The sequence below is a fragment of the Rosa chinensis genome, chromosome 3 (assembly GCF_002994745.2).
Source record: "Rosa chinensis cultivar Old Blush chromosome 3, RchiOBHm-V2, whole genome shotgun sequence".
Lineage (NCBI taxonomy): Eukaryota > Viridiplantae > Streptophyta > Magnoliopsida > Rosales > Rosaceae > Rosa > Rosa chinensis.
Window position 1 is genome coordinate 11,506,132 of NC_037090.1, and position 20,874 is coordinate 11,527,005.

General features: G+C 45.3%; 1 protein-coding gene across 1 annotated transcript; it reads left to right on the forward strand.

Moving 5' to 3' along the window:
- Window positions 1-603: 603 nt before the first annotated feature.
- Window positions 604-3,009, forward strand: LOC112193119 (7-deoxyloganetic acid glucosyltransferase). The gene is made up of 2 exons (XM_024333155.2): window positions 604-1,168; window positions 1,839-3,009. Exons 1-2 carry the CDS (start codon window positions 676-678, stop codon window positions 2,768-2,770), a joined length of 1,425 nt encoding a protein of 474 aa, XP_024188923.1. The 5' UTR covers window positions 604-675; the 3' UTR covers window positions 2,771-3,009.
- Window positions 3,010-20,874: the final 17,865 nt, after the last annotated feature.

Consider the following 20,874-nt stretch of genomic DNA (forward strand, 5'->3'; position numbering starts at 1 on the left):
TTTTGCAGTTGTATTGTGCGACTAAAATCAAGGAGTAACGTATTATGCACAACGTTACATGACTCGAAGGTATTCAACGTGCTCAGTATACTTTTACCATATATATTTTGGTGCATTTGGCAAATGTTTGCCGAACTTGTTCTATGTACAACTCTTAATTACTACGTACGTATATTATAATTTGAAGATTGGAGCATATATGACTGGGTATCTCTTATGCTCAAAATTCTTGCGCCACAAATATTATTGACGCTAATTTTTCCTTAAAGTTGGGTGAGATAAAGTCTACGTATAATAGGTCAAGGAGTTCGTACTTGACAAAACTAGTTTTTTGAAGGAGTACTTGACCAAACTATTGCATCTTCAAATATTTGCATCAAACAAAACATAATTGCATTTAAGGCTTTTCGTAAGCGACAACCATATCGATTGCTCAGTTTCTATAAGTTTGATTAATTAATTAACATTTTATGCGCATGTACTGTTTAGCCTTTGAACGCGGTAAAATTTTAGACACGTGACCAAAAAGAGCAAAAAAAAAATATTAACAAGCTTGTCTATAGCGACTATAAAAGGTGGCCACCTTCTCTATGCATTAGTACGTACCTACAAACTTAGAAGTAGCAAGCCATAGGAATCGAATGTAAAAGCGATTTCAGAAGCTTCGTTAACTCCATGGAGAAATCTCAATCTCACGTGGTGATCTTTCCATTTCCACTGCAAGGCCACATCAAACCCTTGCTATGCTTAGCAGAGCTTCTGTGCCATGCAGGCCTTCACGTCACCTTCGTCAACACGCGCCACAACCACAACCGCTTAGCGAACCTCCGTGCCCTCTCCGCCCACTTCCCCACCCTCCACTTTGAGTCCATCTTGGACGGTCTCCCCGATGACCACCCACGCACTTTGGGCAGCGAGTTGTTGATCGCATTGAAGACATCAATTAAGCCTCATTTTAAGGAGCTGCTCCAGTCATCCCTTAAGGCCAACGGTGTCGCGCTGCCGCCGCCAACATGTATTATAACAGATGGACTTGTGACTTTTGCCTTTGATGTTGCAGAAGAGTTGGGGTTGCCCATACTTAGTTTTGATGTTGGTTGTGCTCCTTACATGTGGACTTGTCTTTGTCTCCCCAACCTCATCGAACAAGGCCAGCTTCCTTTCCCAGGTGAATAACCATTTTAATCCAATCGATCCTATGATTGCATGAACTGCATTTATTTAACAAACTCGTATGAGATATTTTTAGTTGGCAACATAAGATTTGGTAAGGTAATTTAGTAACCCTATTATATATTTTCCTTCAATTTTTAAAACGATTCCAAAGAACAAAATTAGACCTTCTATTTTATCAGATACAAAGCTACTCCTCTCGTCAGATATTGAAAAGCCGAAATTCTAATACCCTAAGCCTAAGGTAGCATAGTGGCAATTCTACGTGACTTCGTCATCGCACTCGCGTAAAAGCCTGCTTAATTAAACCTCTGAACATATGATTTGTGTTGTTTAACATGCATGAAGAGCTAGATTTGGGATACAAGACCAATCATCCACCAATAATACATAGTTACCTGAACCTTTTATTTTTATTTTTTTGACTTTGTCAAAGGGAATCCAAAGGTTTCCTAAATCCAAAATAAACCCCTTCGGAGCATGTGAAATGCTCCAATTGTGCATTGCAGCACAGTGTCTGGCTACTTTGATAGCTTTGAGGCTCGAACCTAGATTGGGGAGTACACCCAACTAGGCAAGAATCACTAGGCCACTTGCAGTGGTTAGTTACCTGAACTTTCTTGATTGTCTCTAAACATATCTTATAATATATATTTGATGAACAGATGACGACATGAATGCGGAAATCACTGGTGTCCCCGGAATGGAAGGTCTTCTGCGACGTGTAGATTTACCTGGTTTTTGTAGGGTAAAACAGTCGAGCCACCCTGCTCTCCAATTCGCCATCCACGAAACTCAGACACAAAAACGAGCTTCAGCTCTAATCCTCGACACCATTTACGAACTTGATGCTCAGTGTCTATCTCATATGGCAACCATGTTCCCCAAAATTTACACTCTCGGCCCTCTCCACTCTCTCTTACATTCTCAAATCGGCGACATCTCGCGATTATTAGCATCACACGGCGGTCTTGGGAAGGGGGATCCAAATTGCATGACATGGCTCGACTCTCAGCCAACCAAATCGGTTCTTTATGTCAGCTTCGGAACCCTAGTGACCTTGACACGTACCCAAATCATAGAGTTTTGGTATGGTCTGGTCAACAGTGGGCACCCGTTCTTGTGGGTTGTACAGTCCGACATCACTTCAGGTTTAGGTGAAAACCCGATTCCCATCGAGCTTGAAATTGGGACAAAAGAAAGAGGGTGCATAGTGAATTGGGTCTCGCAAGAGGAAGTCTTGGTTCACAAGTCATTGGGTGGGTTCTTGACCCACAACGGATGGAATTCTACAGTAGAGAGCATTGTAGCAGGAGTTCCTATGATTTGTTGGCCTTATTTAGGGGATCAGCACATCACTAGCAGAAGTGTTTGTGAGAAGTGGAAGATTGGCCTTCGATTGAAAGAAAACTGCGACAGAAAGGACATTGAAACCATGATAAGAATGCTGATGGAATTTAAGAGGGGAGAGATTCAGAGCTCAATGGACACAATTTCAAAAGTTGCTTGTGATAGTGTTGCGAAAGGTGGATCTTCAAACCACAACTTGGAGATGTTAATCCAAGACATTAGGAATATGCCTACAAGACCACAGTGAAAGGGTTAGGGATTAAACTGGTTCCATGTTATTCCTTATTGGGTAATTTTAATTTTTTTTTCTCCTTTGTATTAAGTTGTTGCTTTGTGAATTTTGTGATGCTTGTAATTTTGTGATTACCTAGCCAAACAGATGACTAGGAAATCACCATTGTTAATTTATAATTATTTGTTTGTAATTAATTTGCCTGGCTCCAATTATTAATAAAACTGGAAAGGATCCTCCACTATTGTATTCTTCGTTGATTCTTTTGAAAATTTGAGATCAGCATTATTTACAGGTATTGACATATATTTAACAAAATCAAAATACGTAGACAATATACTATGATAAGATTTGTTGAACATATATAGGTTTTTTTGTTTTTTGTTTTTGGAACATATGTAATTAGATTGTCATTTTAGCGTTTGTTTAAGGGTGATGATTTCAACACTCCACTTCACCATATATAATATTGCTTGCAATCCACTCATTGCACTCCACTTTTATATAGCTAGCTAGTTGGAGTGTGAAAATCACTTTCCTCATTTAATTTTCATGATTAATTCAATTTAATTACTCTTTTTCAACTATATGAGAGTGACTCAATACTTTTTCATTTGATTTAGTGACATTAGTTTTATCTTTGTAAATTAGAGATCGTGAATTAGATTCACGCAAGATTAGTTGTTGATGTAATAAAAATAAAATAAAAAACTATACGAAAGTGGAGTGTGATGGTCACGTCCCTTGTTTAGTTGTTTAATTTCCATGATTGATTACATTTTGGGTAATTACTCGCATTTCCTATTATTTCTTCCTGCTCCGGTCATCTGCAATTGGCAATGGTCAAGATTAGCACACTATCCTAGCTAGCCTGCTAATACGTTCTACGACCACATTTCTCTCGATATATATTTTTTTTCTTCAAAATTGTTAGATTTCTTCATTTCAATTTGTAATTGCGATAGGCTTTGGTCTTTAATTTTGGTACACTGGTGCACGTTACCAGTTTATTATTGGGGGACATTATACCTTTATGTTCTACTCTATCACGTTCATTTATATATATTTCTCCGGCCAAAGACAAACGGAAAACTCCAGATCGCTGTCTAACCCCAGTCCAGTGATATAGACAATAAACAAGGTAAATGTCATGGAATTCTCAAGTCAATAAAAGAGAGAACATTGAGACAATGATAAGAACTTTGATGGAACTTGAAATTAAAGAAGGAAATTCAGAACTAGCCCGTGGCAATGTTATCAAAGGGGATCTTCCCAACACAACTTGGAGCTCCTGATTATAGGAAATTTAAACAATCACAATTTGTTTGCAATTCGATGAACAAGATGAGTGAGTTTTGTATCTTCTGAGTTTAGATATTGGAATATATTACGTACGAAAGAGATCGACCTGAGAATTTGGTCCAATCTAAAATACAGTTTTACCAGTCTGAGAGCTGATTTGCGGCATACGAAATCATTTTAAATTTAGCATTTGTTGGCATATTTGACTGTAAATATTCGTTTTGCTTTGGATTTGAAAATCGCCTCATTTAAACAGCGACAAGTATGATTCGCGACTCATTATCCTGCCAATCTTATATGAACTTATTCACCTATTACTCTATTAGGTTGTTGGGTTTTAACACAAACAACCTCTTATAATTGGGTGTGAGTCATCCACTTATAAGTTCTATTTTCTTTTGTCACTTTTCTAATGTGAAATCTTTCGATTCCATGCTCCAAACATGGCTCCTCACGTGCAATCTAATTGTAGGTATGCATATGTAATCAATTAATTTGCTCCCTATTGAGGAACCAATTTTCATTTCGGAAGGTCATTCAATTTATATGTCGGACTGATACCGGTGGGTTGTACGGTCCGACATCACTCTGGGTTTATATATATGGAGACAATTCCTATCGAGCTTGAAATATGGACAAAAGAGAGAGGTACATAGTGAACTAGGTTTCGCAAAAGGAGGTCTTGGGCAACAAGTCAATGGGTGGGTTTCACCCATGCATAGGCTTGGGTTGGAATTCGACCCTAGAGAGCATTGTAGCAGGAATTCCTATGATTTGTTGCCCTAATTTAGGGGATCATTACATCAGTAGCAAAACGGTCAGTGAGAAGTGGAAGATCGATCTTCAACTGGAAGAAAACTGTGACAGAGAGGACTTTGAAAGTTTGAAACCCTGATAAGAATGTTGATGGAATTTAAGAGGAGAGAGGCTCAGACCTCAATGGATGCAATTACATAAGTGTCTCGTGATGCTGTTGCCAGAGGTGGATCTTCAAACCATAAACTTGGAGATGCTAATCCATGACATTAGGAATATGCATGCAAGACCACAATGAGAGGGCTAAACCAAACAAATGACTATGTATCGTCGGTTTTTAATATCTAATTAATTATTTGTTTTCATTTTGATCATGCAGCTTGGCTGCAATTTTCATAAAATCGGAGATCCTTCCAGTAATATAATTTTTTTTCTTCTTTCTTGAGAATATATCCTGAAATTTGATATCAGCATTCTTAATTTATAGAAAAGTTGAAAAGTCTGATACGTACATTTTCAGTGAAATTATAAATGAAGCGCTCATATTGACATTTGACATATATTTGATTAACAACTTAGAACCATTGTTAATAAGAAAAATTAAAAAGAAAAAAAAATTTAGAACCACATTAAACCAAAAGAGGCAATATGCAGACAAGATATACCATGATAAGATTTGGTTGGTGCATAATTAAACAGAAGACTCACCATTTTAGCTGGTGTTTTCTATGATTCCATTTTGGCTAAAAAATTCTAGCTCGCTCGGACCCTTCTATCTGTTCTCCCTAGCTCCCTCTCTTCTTCTCTCAGACTTCTATCTACCACCTCTCTTCCGTCTCCAAATCTCTGAGACTTCCATTTACCAACAACCTAATCTATCATGCATATTGTCTCATGCATGGCAGTGCACCGCCACATAGAGCTTATCCATAAATAACTCTGTTTGATTAATTGTCTTCAGCTTGAAATTCATGAAAAAGAGATCTTGAGTCTAGCAAATCGTGCCTTCTTCGAAAATCGTGAATTGTATTAGATCACAATCTGGGGCTTCTGGGTCCTACTACTTTCTTAGTTGCCATATGCCCACATTAGAAAGGAAAAAAAAGGTAATTAAAATTTAAAACCGGCACGCCATATTATTTAATAATTTGTATATTAATCTAATGATATATATTTCGGACTCGATGATCCTAATTAATTAGCAATATATATGAGAATTTAATTTGTACCCGGAAGCATACATTATCCTGGTCATGAATCATTAAATAACAGTAATTTGTTTGTAATTTGATCAGCATGAGATGAGTGAATTGACTGATGAATTCTGTCACTGCAGATTTGACATTCCATAACATTTTATACACATCTATATGCTGAATTTTTGGTCCAATAAAATTGAGGGCTTGATATATATATATATATATATATATATATATATATTTGCATTCCGATTAGTTTGTTTCTCAGGGAATTATTGTTAGGAAAAAAAGAAAGTTATTATCGATGTTGTTCTCTCCCGTAGACCAAATAGCAGGCACAATATAGAGCAAGAATTAATTATGGGAATCAAGTGTTGGCCAAAAATCGAGAGGACCTGAGTACCAAGATCAAGAAACTTTATTATGAATCAACTCTGCAGTGATCAAGTCTACAACAAATAATTAAAGGAACATACTGATAATGTCTTGACTTGGTCGTGAAGATCACCTTATCATGGTATCAGAGTCAGGTTACTCACGTGTGCATGTCTAACGACTACACGGGCTCCACATCATCCCAAAAGTTGTTTACGTGTATGGTTTGAAAATTCGCCACACTTGCTGGAGCGTGTTGAGAATATATACATCCCACATGAGAAAAATGAGACATTGCCTATGTGTTTATAAAGGTTTGGGTCACTCTATCAATTGTCAATTAGTTTTGGATGTAAACCTTAAATTACTTTATCAAATACTGGACGATGCAATTTCCGTGGGATTATATTTCCACGATCTTCACCAGTACGAGAGTTGAGTTTGCAGAGGACCAGAGTGTTATATAGTAGTAGTAATTAGTTTTCTTGTTAATTAGTTAATTAGTCCGCTTTGTTAATTAGCTTAGCTCTGTTAGGGTTGTTAATTGCAAGTTGTTAGCTTTCTGTTATGTCAAGTTAGTTAGTTAGCATTAACACAGATGATTGACACGTGGTGCTCATCTATGCATCCATTTCTTGTATAAATAGACTCGGCTCCTCATTCGGTAACAACCAAGCATCAGTAATAGACTCAGATATTTTTCTCCAGAAATTTCTTTCTTCTCTCTTGAGCAAATACTCAAACACTTTCACAGAGGTCCAGAACCATTCGATTTTTCCCCATTTCACCAACTTTGACCGCTAAAATTCAGTTTGGTTAACATTTGAAATCTCATTTTGTCTTCAACCTAGCAGTCCTAGCTAGCTAGCTTGGACCATTTCTCCGATCTCGACATTGGTGATGCCCATCAAGACTCAGGATTTCTCAGTTGACATTAAGCATGTGCTAAATGCAATTAAACCAGAAAATCACTATGTATTGTGTATATGTACGTAAGTGGTTTATCACTGTATCGTTTTCTTGTAATATCATCATTATTGTTTATAAAAAGACATAATTGCACAATTTGCTACAATGGGTTTCACCTCAGTAGTCAGTACCAATTTGCTACCATAAGTTTTTAGAATTAGTCAATTTGTTATCCAAGGTTTTTATTTATTTATTTATTTATTATTATTATTTTTTTATAGAATAATGTTGCCCTAAGTTTTATTTTTGTCAATTTGCAATCCTTATGTCAAATTTGCTATTATAGGCTTCTAACATTAACCAATATACCTCCTTAAATTTTAAAATAGTCATTTACTACTCTAAATTTTTAAAATTAATTAATTTTTAGACGGAGGATTAGATGAATTAATATGACGAAAAGTTAAACAACTTTACCAGCCTCGCCAAAATTGATTCTACGCTGTTTTAGTGAGTGTGAGAAGCGAAAAATAGCAAAATCAGGCCTCCAGCAGACTCACTATATAGTTCGCCCAAATGGTTTTCGCTACTACGCTCGCCAAATCTAGGAGAGGAGAGAGAAATTCGAGACGCTCGCTATCTCATGTTAGGATATATGATGTTGTTGCATAGTGCCCTATAGCTGTATGCCATGTGTTGCTCTCTACTAAGTGTTGATGTCTAAAAGTTCGGCGGTAGCTGAACCTTTGTCAACGCCGATCCGGTGGGCGGATCGATATTTGTGGTGTTCTCAAAGCTTCTGCTACCTGTCAAGTAAAATACAAAGGGTGTCAGAGGGAGACCGCGCTGAGCGGTCTTCGACTCTCCGATGCCTGAGTTAGTCAATGTATTTATGTTGACAAAGTAACAGTAGGTAAGTATTGAAAATGCGTAATTAATGAGGAGAGAGGGATAACCTTTTATAGGTGAGGAAGAGGCTGACCTCTTCCTTGTTTTCGATGTGGGACTGACGTGCTTCAGTTCCCAGCTTCAGGAGCTTCTGATGCTATTTTGGCGCGGCGCGTCGGCGGTGATCTGGGGGTGATCCGCCGCCGAGGTTGTAGCCCGCCTAACGGTGTATCTGCATGTCATTCCTTTGGTTGGAATCAGTACATTTGGCGGTACAATGAGCGTGGCCCATTATAGCTAATTATGCTTGCAAATGTACATGTATGTACAAGTCCCCCAAGTCCCCAGTCAAGGAGGGCAATCTTGGTTGGGGAGTTGCTCGGCGGTTTTGAAGCGTTTTCTTCCGCTAGACTTGCAGGAGCATAATTAGCGTCAGTGCGTTGTCAACCATGGATTTTGTGAGCAAACGCTTTATACCCTTTCGGGTGGGCCCCTGCTAGGCCCCCACTCCCTGGCTAAGATAGACCTCTGGATGGTCGGCAAATTGTTAGTTGAGGGGGAGCTGTACGGAGCAAAGGGTGTTAGGTAGCGGACCCAATCTTAGCACCCGAGTGACGGGGGTCAACGTGACTGATCAGGGCCGTCGTAGACTGTTGATGAGTCCCCGTGTCCCGTAGGGATGGTCTGACCGTAACGCCGCGTGGCGGTCGTTGTCAGAGTGAGGTGTGGCCTCGGGATCCGCCGCTGGCGGATATCCCCCCGCTAGCTGCAGCAGGAAACAGCGTCCAGTAGGCGTGCGTGGCGGTACTTTATTGAGCAATATTGCTTTGAACAAAGCACGCAGTTTGCAAGATGAAAGGGGGTTCCGCCAGAGGTGTGTAGCGGAAGACACCCTGCTTGCAGGATGGCTAGGGAGAAGTTCTGCTGGCGGGGTTTCGCTCAGCGGAGACTTCGTCACCTGGAAGATGACAAGGGAAGAGTTCCGCTGGCGGGGTTTCGCTCAGCGGAGACTTCGTCACTTGGAAGATGACAAGGTGGGAGTTCCGCTGGGGGGGGCCTCGCTCAACGGAGACTTCCTCCAAGGGAGGAGTTCCGCTGGCGGGGTTTCGCTCAGCGGAGACTTCCTGCAAGGGGGAAGTTCCGCTGGCGGGTTTTCGCTCAGCGGAGACTTCGTCACTTGGAGGATGACAAGGGAGAAGTTCCGCTGGCGGGGTTTCGCTCAGCGGAGACTTCGGACGGTTGGTGAAGCCATCCAAAGTGGTTACTTCCACCAGACGCTTCGTCTGGTGGCCATTGACACGTGTCCAACCCGTAGAGGGTTAGCGTGCGGAGGCTTGCCTCCTAAGCCATGCCATCTTCTCGCCATAAATGATAGTAATTATGGATTTCGAAACCGAGGCAACGCCTCGGTTAATCCGGAGAGTAAGTGGAGACTGGCGACACGTGTACGGCTGGTGTGTGATGTCGTTTTTGAGCGGGCGGCTTAGAACGCGTTGATGTTGACATAAAAGGGAGGAACTCTGTCGAAATTTGACATTTCGTGAAAACTTCAAACCCGAGTCGTCGTCTTCAAGCTCTGCGATTTGCGAAGCGAGTTCTAGGGGACGAAATTTGTTGAGCTAACGGGTTTTGGGGACGGATATTGGTGCTTTTGACATGGTTAGGATATCTGGATCCACTAGATGGTCGAATCTGGGTTAAGTGTTTGCGGCTTGTTTGTTCTGGTTTTTGTGTTTTCTGGGTAAACTGTTGCTGATGTTCTTGGCCATAACTGATAAAAGAATAGGCTAGATATGTGCTTGTGCTAACTGGTGTGGGTTTTAGGGTTTGGGATGGCTAACGTCATAGAGATTTCGAGCAGTGAGGATTCCGGGTCTGACGTGTCGTTCAGCGCGGCGGATAGAATATTTATTGACTCGTTGCATCCGTCTGCCCATGCAGGAACCTCACTGCCAGAACCGCTAGAGGTTGAGCCGCTACAGACCATACCTTGGGAAGTAGCCATGGGTCGTGCTTCACGTCTAGAGAGCTCCAGGGTGGGTGAGGCCACTGCGGCCAAATCTAGGCGCGACGAGCGGTTGGCAAGCAATAGCGCTGCCCTTGGCTCCGCTGGGGAAGAGGAAACAGCGGGGGAGGATGCTGAGTCAGCGTGGTTCCTCCAGGATGGCACCCCTATTGACGAGGCGGGAGGGCGGATGAATGTTGCCGCCGTTAGTAGGATGAAGCGGACATTCCGGCTGTCGGGATAGGTGAAACTGCGCCCGCCTACGGCGGATGAGAAAGCGTCTATTCTCCCGAAGGGGTTTGCCGCCGTGCACGAGGACATATTCCGCCAAGGAGTGACATTCCCACTGGTGCCCAACCTTCAGATTCTGGTGTGCGAGTTTGGCCTTGCCTTTGGTCAAGTCTGCCCTAACATGTGGCGTTTGATGCTGGCGCTAAACTCACTGTGGCGGTTGTCCGGATGCAAAGGGCCTACTGTGGCGGAGGTGCTTCACTTCTACGAGCTGGTTTACGTAAAGCGTCAGGGTTGTAGAGGGCAAGTGAACTTGAGCCGCCGGCAGGGAGCGCCCAAGCTGATTGAGAATCTAAGGGATTCAATGTCCTACTGGCGGCGGACCTTCTGCGTCGCCACAGAGGGTTGGGAGTATCACACTGGGTCGAATGGGGAAGGGCCGACGTTTAGGATTAAGTCGGAGTTCCAACCCATCCGAGGTTGGTAACCGGTCTCCGCTGAACGTAGTTGGCGGGTGCCTGTATTTTTACTAACGACTATTGTGTTTGTGCAGCGGGACTGCGGTATAACCTGACGCGCGAAGAGGAGTGTCGCGTAGCACGGATCAGGGGTTGCTGGTGGAACCGCAACTTGCTGGACTTCTGACTTTTGACCGGCTGGGAGTTGCTGGTTGATCAGCGGCTAACTCGCTCCATTGGTAAGAAATCTCCACCATAGTGCTTTTGTTTTATGATAAGCAACCCAGGCTGATTGGTTTTTTTTTTTTTTTTTTAGAACATCCGCCGGGAAACACTCGCAGTCGTGACACTTTCGAAAAAGGGATGGATCATGCGGAGATAGACAGCTTCCTGGAGACCATGTACGCCGAGGGGCTGGCGGCCCAGAAGACAGTGGTGAACCCCGAGACACTGGCGCTGAGCCAGTCCTTGGTTCCGGTGGTGCTGACAATGCCGCACCATTCCCATCTTGGTGACGACGGCCTGCCTGTCGTTCAGTCGGGGGCTCCCGTGGCGGGCGGGAAAAAGGGGGTCGCAGCAGCGGCTACGCAGAAGGAGAGGGTGCCAGCCACCAGGCGCAGTCCCCATAAAGAAAGACCGGTACCGCCGCTGGAGACCGCCACCAGGCCAAGGGAGGAGCAGCCGGCGGAGGGCACGAGGGTTGCTGCTGGTAATACAAGGGCGCTGGAGAGAAAGCGCCGGCAGATTGACTCCCTTGAAGAGGAAGGGGGGAGGATGTGGAGCCAGTCCTGGTCCGCCGACAGAAGAAGGCCCGCCAAGCCCCGTCGAAATCTGCCGTGGTGGGGGGAGAGGCGCCCGCCGCCAGTGACTTGGACTCATTCTCAGAGTATGCGGAGTTCATGACGGATGGCGAGCGGGAGTTCCTCTTCCATCTTTGTGAACGGCTAGGATTCGGCGGCCTAGCGGGGATCTCGCGCCCAACGGCTGTTGACCAGTCGCCTTACAGCTCGGCGTTTGGTCAAATATCCGCAGGGTTGCACGATATGTTTGAAGCGGCGAAGAAGCAGCCTCTGGTCGAAGGAGAGCTTAGGGAGGAAATCCAAAGTCTCCAGAAGGAGCTGGCGGAGGCGAGGGAGAAGCTGGCGGAGATGGAGCGGCGTCTGGCAAAGGTGGAGTGTGACTTTGCGGATGCCCGAGGCAAACTGACTGTGGCCATTGAGCGGGACTTGGAGAGGAACGACCATGTCTCCAAGCTGGAGCAGGACATCGCCCTGTTACAGGAGCGGATAGCTGCCAAGGACAAAAAGCTCATTATCGTGCAGCGGGAGTCTGCCGCCAGAATGACTGAGGTGCAACGGCTAGAGGGTCAGGTTGCCCGCCTGAGGGCCTAAGGGGATACTGCCGCGGCCGCTGCCGTTGAAGCATTCAAACAATCGGCGGAGTACAAGAAAAATCTGACCGAGTCGGCGAAGGCTGGGGCCCTAGCAAACATAGACATGCTGAAGCGGAAGGGCGTCATCGACTTCGTGAAAGCGTCCCAGCCCGACGTGCCGCCGGCTAAGAGTGCCCCGCCGGAGAAAAGTGTCATAACTGCCCCCGCGGAAGGTGCCCGCTCCGGTAGCGGAGAAAGTGGCGCACGATCGGCGGAAGGATCGCAGCAGACTCCTACCCAGTCAGAGGTGTCGCGCGCCAGCTTCTTGGCGGCGCACACCCGGGCGGACGACGTAATAGAAACTCCCAGTCCCACAGCCCGGGGGTCCTATCAAACGAGCCGCGCCATTGTGCCACCGCATGCTGAAGCGGAAGATGCCGAGGGCAACCCCTGAAGTTGGAACCTCACTTTATTTTTATTTTTTTGTATATCCGTTGAGGCATAACGATTTGTGACAAATATTTTGCAATGGAATGAAGTTTTTTTTTTTTGGATGTGTTTGTACTGCTAGTATTTTGACTTGGAGATTTCCTTTGTCGAGCAATGAAACATTAAAGGAATTGTCCGAACATCATACAAAAAGGAGTTTCACCGGTGGCGGTAGTTGGAGTTGTCCGGATGGCCCAGAGGACCTCTGGAAGCTTCTCCGCCCACAAACCCTTGGCGTCGTCGAGCTTCTTGATTATCTTGTTTGCTGCTTCGACCTGGCCGTTGGTTTAGGGATGGGTTACAGATGCAAAACTTAACTTGGTGCCCAAGTTGGCGGTAAAGGAGATGAGTTCCTTATTGTTGAACTGCGTGCCGTTGTCTGTAATGATTGTATGTGGGACACCATAGCGGCAGTAGATGTTCTTCCAAAGGAAGTGAATTACCTTGGCGGTAGTTATTGCCGTCAGTGGCTCCGCCTCTATCCACTTGCTGTTGTAGTCGATGGCAACAATAATGTACTTGAACTGGCCCTTGGCGGTTTGGAATTTTCCCATCAAATCAAGGCCCCACGTGGAGTGAATCCATGGGCCGATGATGATTGACAGCGGCTCTGCCGGTGCATGTGGGAGGTCTGCAAACTGTTGGCATTTGTGGCAAGACCTCGAAATCCGCCGGGCGTCATCACCAAGTGTGGGCCAGAAGTAGTCCTGTCGCATTGTGCGGTTGGCCAAGGATCTGGCGCCCGAGTGGTTTCTACATTCTCAAGCATGGATTTCCGCTAGGACGGCTTGTCCCTCCTCTGGTGTTAGGCAGCGGAGGTTGGGATGGGTGAATCCCTGGCGGTAAAGCCTGCCATTCTGGATGTTATAGCGGGTTGCTCGCCGCTTCAGCTGTCTCGCCTGGACCTTATCCTCCGGCAATGTGCCGCTGCGCTTGTACGCAATGATCTCATCCATCCAGCTGGGACTGACCTCAATGCTGAAGATGTCCGCCAGTGTCTTTGTGATACTTGGCCTGTCAAGGCATTCCACTCTTGTGTCCGTTGGACTTTGATGCGATTGGGCGGTTGCCAATTTCGCCAGTGAATCAGCTTTGGCGTTCCTTTCCCTGAGGATTTGTGTGATGGTGTGAAATTTGAACTTTTTAAGCAGCGTTTTGACGTACCCCAAATATGCCGCTAACTGCTTGTCCTTGGCTTGGAAGCTGTCGTTGACCTGGTTAACGACTAATTGAGAGTCGCTGAATATGTTGACACTGTCAGCACCCGAGTCGATGGCAAGGAGTAGGCCGGCAATGAGTGCTTCGTACTCCGCCATATTGTTTGAAGCCTTGAAGTTGAATTTCAATGCGTACTCCGCGTTTAGTCCCCCTGGTCCTGTCAAGATGACTCCAGCGCCGCTGGCCTTGGAGCTAGCGGAGCCGTCAACATGCAGGTTCCAATCCGAGTGTAGAGGAATTACTTCCACAGCGGTTACCATTTCCGTTCGAGGCCCAGTCTTGGTACCGGGGTCTGGTTGACGCTCGGTGAGTTCAGCGATAAAGTCTGCCATTGCCTGGCCCTTCATGGCGGTTCTTGGCTTGTAGTCTATGTCGAACTCGCTGAGCTCAATGGCCCACTTGCTAAGGCGCCCCGAGTGTTCAGGGTTTTGCATCACTTGCCTCAGCGGTTGATTGGTTAACACATGGATTGTGTGAGCCTGGAAGTATTGGCGGAGGCGCCTGGCGGCAACGATGAGTGCGAGGGCTAGTTGTTCTAAGTGAGGATATCTTGTTTCTGCTCCGTTCATGCCCTTGCCGGCGTAGAACACCGGGAGCTCGTCTTGGCCCTCTGGCCGGACAATGGCGCAGCTTACTGCCGATATCGAGACCGCTAGGTATATGAACAGTGTCTCTCCTTGCACAGGGACAGAAAGGAAAGGGACTGTCGCTAGGTATTCCTTCAAGCCCTGGAACGCCGCCTGACACTCTGGGTTCCAATTGATGATTTTCTTGTGAGTTGTTTTGAGGAGCTTGAAGATTGGGGCACACTTATCAGTGAGTCTGGAGATGAATCGGGAAAGGGCGGTTAATTTGCCCTGGAGGCACTGGACGTCTACCTTATACTCGGGGTCCGCCAGGTTAAGGATGGCCTATACCTTCTTTGGGTTAGCCTCGATGCCTCGCTCGCTGACGATGTAACCCAGAAATTTGCTAGCGGTGACCCCAAAGAAACATTTTTCTGGGTTGAGGCGCATACCGCAGGCCAGGAGAATGGTTACTATGATCTTGAGGTTTGCCACATGGCCGCCGGCCTTTATGCTCTTAACTAGCATGTCGTCCACATAGACCTCGATGATTTTTCCCAGATGCTCAGTGAACATGGCGTTCATCAACCCCTGATAAGTTGCACCGGCGTTCTTCAGACAGAAAGGCATGACATTGTAGCAGTAGAGGCCTTTATCGGTGGTGAATGTGGTGCATTCCTGGTCGCAGGGGTGCATCTTGATCTGATTGTATCCGGAGAACTCATCCATCATGCTGAGGAGCTCATGTCCGGCGGTTGCATCGACTAGCTGATCGATACGAGGTAGCGGGAAACTATCCTTTGGGCATGCCTTGTTGAGATTTTTGAAGTCGACACACATTAGCCACTTGCCGCTGGGTTTCTTGACCATTACCAAATTGGAGATCCACTGGGGATAGACGACCTGGCGGATGAATCCAATGCCCTGTAGCTTGGCGACTTCCTCTCCTATTGCCTGGTACTTCTCCTCATCAAAGGCCCTTCGCTTATGCTTGATGGGATAAAAGGAGGGTTTGATGGTCAGCTTATGAGTGATGATTTCAGGAGAGATCCCTGGCATGTCCGCGTAGGACCATGCAAAGACGGCGGCGTTATCACGCAGGAATTGAGTGAGCTCTGCCGCCACCTCTGGGTCTAGCTGGGCGCCTATGCGGACTGTCCGTTCAGGGTGTTCATCTGAGATGCAGACAACCTTCAACGACGTCTCTGGGTTGACCGGTTCTTTCTTTACATATTTTTTCTCCTCATCTCTAGGGTCTTCGAAAATATGTGGGGGTGGTGCCTGGTTGCCCACTGTCAGGATCTCCTGGCGGCGCGCCGAGCGTGCTATAGTCGTTAAATAGCATTCTCGAGCCAACTATTGACTTCCCCTCACACAGCCCGTGCCGTTGGGTGTGGGGAACTTCATGAGAAGCATGTATCCCGCGATGATGCACTTGAGCTTGTTAAGCGTTGGTCGTCCAATGATGGCGTTGTACGAACTGAAACAATCGACAATAATGAATTCCGTATGCACCTCCGCCATGCATGGGCTAGTGCCAATAACCAGTCGCATGTAATCCGACCCCAACGGTTGTGTGACGTCGCCGGAAAAGTTGAGCAGTGGCTCGTGATCCTGGAGTAGTTTCTTGTTTCGCTTGAGATGGTCGTAGCAACTGCTGAAGATGACGTTGACAGCGGACCATCCATCCACCAAGATTCTCCCCACAGAAAATTTGCCCAGAATGGCGTCGACCAAAAATGGGTCGTCATGGGGTAAATGCACTCCACGCTCTTCCTCCCAACCTGATCTCGGGAGTTTGGCGGATCTTTCGTAGCGGATGTTGCAGACTTCCTTTGGGTGATTAGCCCGTGCATAGCGTTTCCTTGCCCTGTGGGACATGCCCGTGATTGGGGCACCGCCATCGATGGTGTTGATACGGCCCAAAGTCTCAACATTAGCGATCACAGGTGGCGGTTGACGCACCTTGAACTGCTCCATCTTGCCGTCACGGTACAAGGTCTCAATGGCCGTTTTGAGAGCATTGCAGTTGTTGGTATTGTGGCCGCTGTCCTCGTGGTATTTGCACCACTTGCCGGTGTTCCTGGGTTTACCCGCTTTTGGGTACCTTGGCTGGGGTGGCGGTGGGATCTGATCCTTGCACTGATTGTAAATGTCCTCATACGAGGCCGTGAGGACTGTGAACACTGCATGCCGCTGCGAGGACTCTGCCTGCTTGTTGCGGTTATCCCCATGGGTTGGGCGGTTGCCCTTGTTGTAGTGTTGGTCCCTCTGCCGCTTGTTCTAGTGGTGGCCCTGCGGCCACTCCCTCTTCTTGTCAGTTAGAGGTGCCGAAGGGGTCTTGTTAGCAGTTTCCTGATGACTGGGTGATGGCTGTGTTGATTTTGTTGGAGTTGGTGGTGGCGGTGGGGTTTCTCCATATGTGAGGAATTCCGCCTGGGCATGGATGACCGCCTCACTCATTACGCAGTCATATACCGCATTAGAATGATTGTAGTTGAGGTGATAGAGGAATGGCCATTTGAGGAGTCCCTGCTTAAAGGCCACCAATGCCATTGTTTTGTCTAGGTCACGGCACTGAGACGCTGCCGCCCGCCACATTGTGACAAAGGCCTTTAGTGATTCGTCCGCCCCTGCTAGAAGCCGAACAGCTGACTTGTATTGTGATGTCCGGCAGACAATAGGATGAAGCGAGAGAGGAAGGCGTGTGATAGTGCGTGGAATGAGTCAATGGACCCTGGCGGACACTCGAAAAACCAACTCATCGCCTCACCGTCCAATGTTTCGCTGAACAAGTGGCACAGGGTGGCGTCGTCAAATCCCTTGTTGTTGGTGACTTTTTTGAAGGTGTCCATGTGGACGAAGGGAACAGACATTCCGCCGTAATGCGACATCTTCGGGGTTTTTGCATACTCTAGTCTGATAGCTTGCAGAATCGCAGCGGTGAAAGGCCCAGGTCTGGAAGCGAAAAGTAGGTTCTGAGTTGGAGCTGGGGCTCCCGACTCCGCCCGGATCAGCTGCTGCTCCAGTTGTTGCATCCTTTCCAATATTTGGGTGGTTGCATCGCCGGCGAAATCAGCCCGAACACTCCGCTGGACCTCCCTGCGCCTTGGCGCAGGCGGACTGCCTTCAGTCCTTGTCCTAGCTTCCGAGCGGTTGGTGTGCGGCAGTGATTCCGCCTCCTGCTCTAGCATTAGTTGGGGGATGGGCGGTGGTCCCATCCCCAATAACTCAGGTGGTTCCAGCGGTATTTGCATCGGTATGGCTGGCTCTGGTACCAATGTGCCAGCGCCGGGTCGACTACGCCTGGTGTTACGTGACTGTTCGCTTTGCGCTGGATTGGCGGTAGCTCCCAGCGTCCTCTTCAGTTCATCAAAATGTGACATCAGTGTAGCCAACTGTCTTTGGGCCTCAGCCTTCTCCTTACGCTCCTCCTCGCGCTCTCTGTTTGCCTTATGAAGATCCACTAGTGCCAGCTCGTACATAGTGATGAAATCTTGGCCCGGCGGGTGGCTGCTGCTTGGATTTGCCTCAACGCCGGGGTTGTGAATAGTGCGCGGTTAACGCCTACCGCTGGGTTGGAGGGTTGGGGGATGGCGGAATGGTCTGCCTGCTCTTCAGCGTTTCCCCCTGATAGGAGCATTTTAATGTGATATTTTAATAGTTAATTCCTCACATTTTGCTTAGTTAATTCCTTAACTGAATCGATTTTTAATTCAATTTCTACTTTTAGGTACATTGGAGTAAATGAAGGTGAAATGAGCGTTAGGTCCATAATTACCTGGAAATGATGGAGAAAAATGGAAATGTACTAAAAGATTAGATCAATTTTACACATATTCCTACTCCGGCTAGGAGAAACCAAGCCAAGCAAAGAAGAAGGAGCGGCCGCCTGACCAAATGAACTTCAAATGAGCTGAAACCTTCTAGATCCATTCTAGATACCCAAAGGATCATTTCTTATGAAGAGTGCCAGAGAAAAATATGAGTGGAAGACCTTCAAACAATCAGCTCAATTTTCTACAGAAGCAAAACCGAAAAACTGGACCTGTATGAGGTCCAGCAGCATTTCCGGCCTAACCACATGGATTGAAGCTCTGAAAATTTGTCAGGATGATCTACACTCATAGTGGAACATTTCATATGAAGAAGTCGAAGGCATATAATGAAGTCTTGTTGGAGAAATAATTGAAGGAATAAAGGGGAAGAAACTGACCTGAAAACAGCTCAACACCACATATTCATGTTTCCCACCCACATGAAGAAAGCTAGATGCTTTTCTCTTTTTCCTTGGATATATTTTTTCTACAATCTCTTTAATAGATCATCATCACTTCCATGTTGCTGCACCTTCATGCTTTGCTTTCATTTCATCATTTCTCTTTCTTTTCCATATTTTACAAATCACTTTCATACTCCACTTTCATTATTTTTCTTCCACTCATCATTTCACTCTTCTTTTTCTTCCCTATATAAACACCTTCTCCTCTCATCCTACACCAATTCCTTCATCCATTTCATCTCCTTGTCTCACCATTTCCTCTCCATTTTCCTTAGTCACCATTTCCAACACACCAATTCCTTCATCCATTTCATCTCCTTGTCTCACCATTTCCTCTCCATTTTCCTTAGTCACCATTTCCAACACACCAATTCCTTCATCCATCTCATCTTCTTTATCTCTCCATTTCCTTTCCATTTTCCTTCTCCATTCTCTAGTTGCAAAGTTCTGCGTTTTCAAGCAAGGAGAGGAAGAAGAAGAAGGAGCCGTGAAGACATAGCCTCCATCGTCCACCTTGAAGACTTGCTTCCAAGATTCAAGATTCCAACGTTCAAGCTCTCCATCTCCATCTCCCCTCACGGTGTAATTCATTCTTTTTCCTTGTAATGATCTTTTGTTTTCCTTGTTTGAATTCATATGAACTTGTTTCTAGTTAACAATAATGTTTAGGGCAAAGTTTAAGCCCAATTTCTATGTTTAAATAAAGTTTTCGAATTCTATAATTGTGATTCTAAGTTGCTTATGTGAGTTTGTTCGATTAAATTTGCTTTACAGAAAACTTTTATATGTTTATCTTATTTGGGTCGACACTTATAGGATTTGCATGTAATTGGTGCTAGGTTTAAGAACATGAAATCGACTTTTCGTTTTGTGTAACTTGAATCAAAAGTAGTAAAGGTTCTGGACAAGAATCGAATTTAATTGAAGAGGATTGCAATTAGGTGGACTTTTCCATAACTAAGTTGTACACTTGAGTTGATAGCCTTTCTCTATGTGTAATGCGTTAAACATGACATGATTGACTAGCTTTTTAGGGTTTGATTGCATGTTTGATAGGATTAATCTAGGTGCTTTCGCTTAGGTTAATTAGCATTGAAAAGTAAAATATGGGAAATCATTTGCTTTCGAATGTTTCACATGATCAACTCCTCTCTCATGACTTGGAAGAACAATTATAGGGTTTGAATCGAATTTGATTACATGGAATTGATTTTGATCTTTGTTCCTTGCGTTCCACCCTTGTATATATGTTTTTACGTTTTCTTTATTTTATTTATTTTAATTTTAATTTTAAGAATCCTAATCCCCCCTTATTTGTGTTTAGTTGTATATATTTATTCTTTATTTTATTTTTGTAAATAATACTTTATTATTTTAATTCTTTATTTGTTTATACAATTGTATATATTTATATTATTTATTTTATTTTTGTAAATAATACTTTTCTTTATTTGTTTCACAATTACAAGTGTACCCTCAATCCCCGGATAGAACGATCCCTATTTGCTTATACTACTAACGATATTTCAGGGTTAAATTGCGCGCTTGCTTTCAGGCGCATCACCCCCGCTACCGTTAGTCGTGGTGATTGTGATGGGATGACCTTTTGTTCAAGGGTTCCCACAGACGGCGCCAATGTTGATGTCTAAAAGTTCGGCGGTAGCTGAACCTTTGTCAACGCCGATCCGGTGGGCGGATCAATATTTGTGGTGTTCTCAAAGGTTCCTCTACCTGTCAAGTAAAATACAAAGGGCGTCAGAGGGAGACCGCGCTGAGCGGTCTTCGACTCTCCGATGCCTGAGTTAGTCAATGTATTTATGTTGACAAAGTAACGGTAGGTAAGTATTGAAAATGCGTAATTAATGAGGAGAGAGGGTGAGGAAGAGGCTGACCTCTTCCTTGTTTTCGATGTGGGAATGACGTGCTTCAGTTCCCAGCTTCAGGAGCTTCTGATGCTATTTTGGCGCGGCGCGTCGGCGGTGATCTGGGGGTGATCCGCCGCCGAGGTTGTAGCCCGCCTAACGGTGTATTTGCATGTCATTCCTTTGGTTGGAATTAGTACCTTTGGC

Bases quoted from the DNA above. Each gene is read 5' to 3' on its own strand.
- LOC112193119 (XM_024333155.2), top strand. From the start codon at position 676: ATGGAGAAATCTCAATCTCACGTGGTGATCTTTCCATTTCCACTGCAA. The intron at 1,169-1,838 runs GTGAATAACCAT...TTTGATGAACAG, and splicing joins AGGCCAGCTTCCTTTCCCAG to ATGACGACATGAATGCGGAA.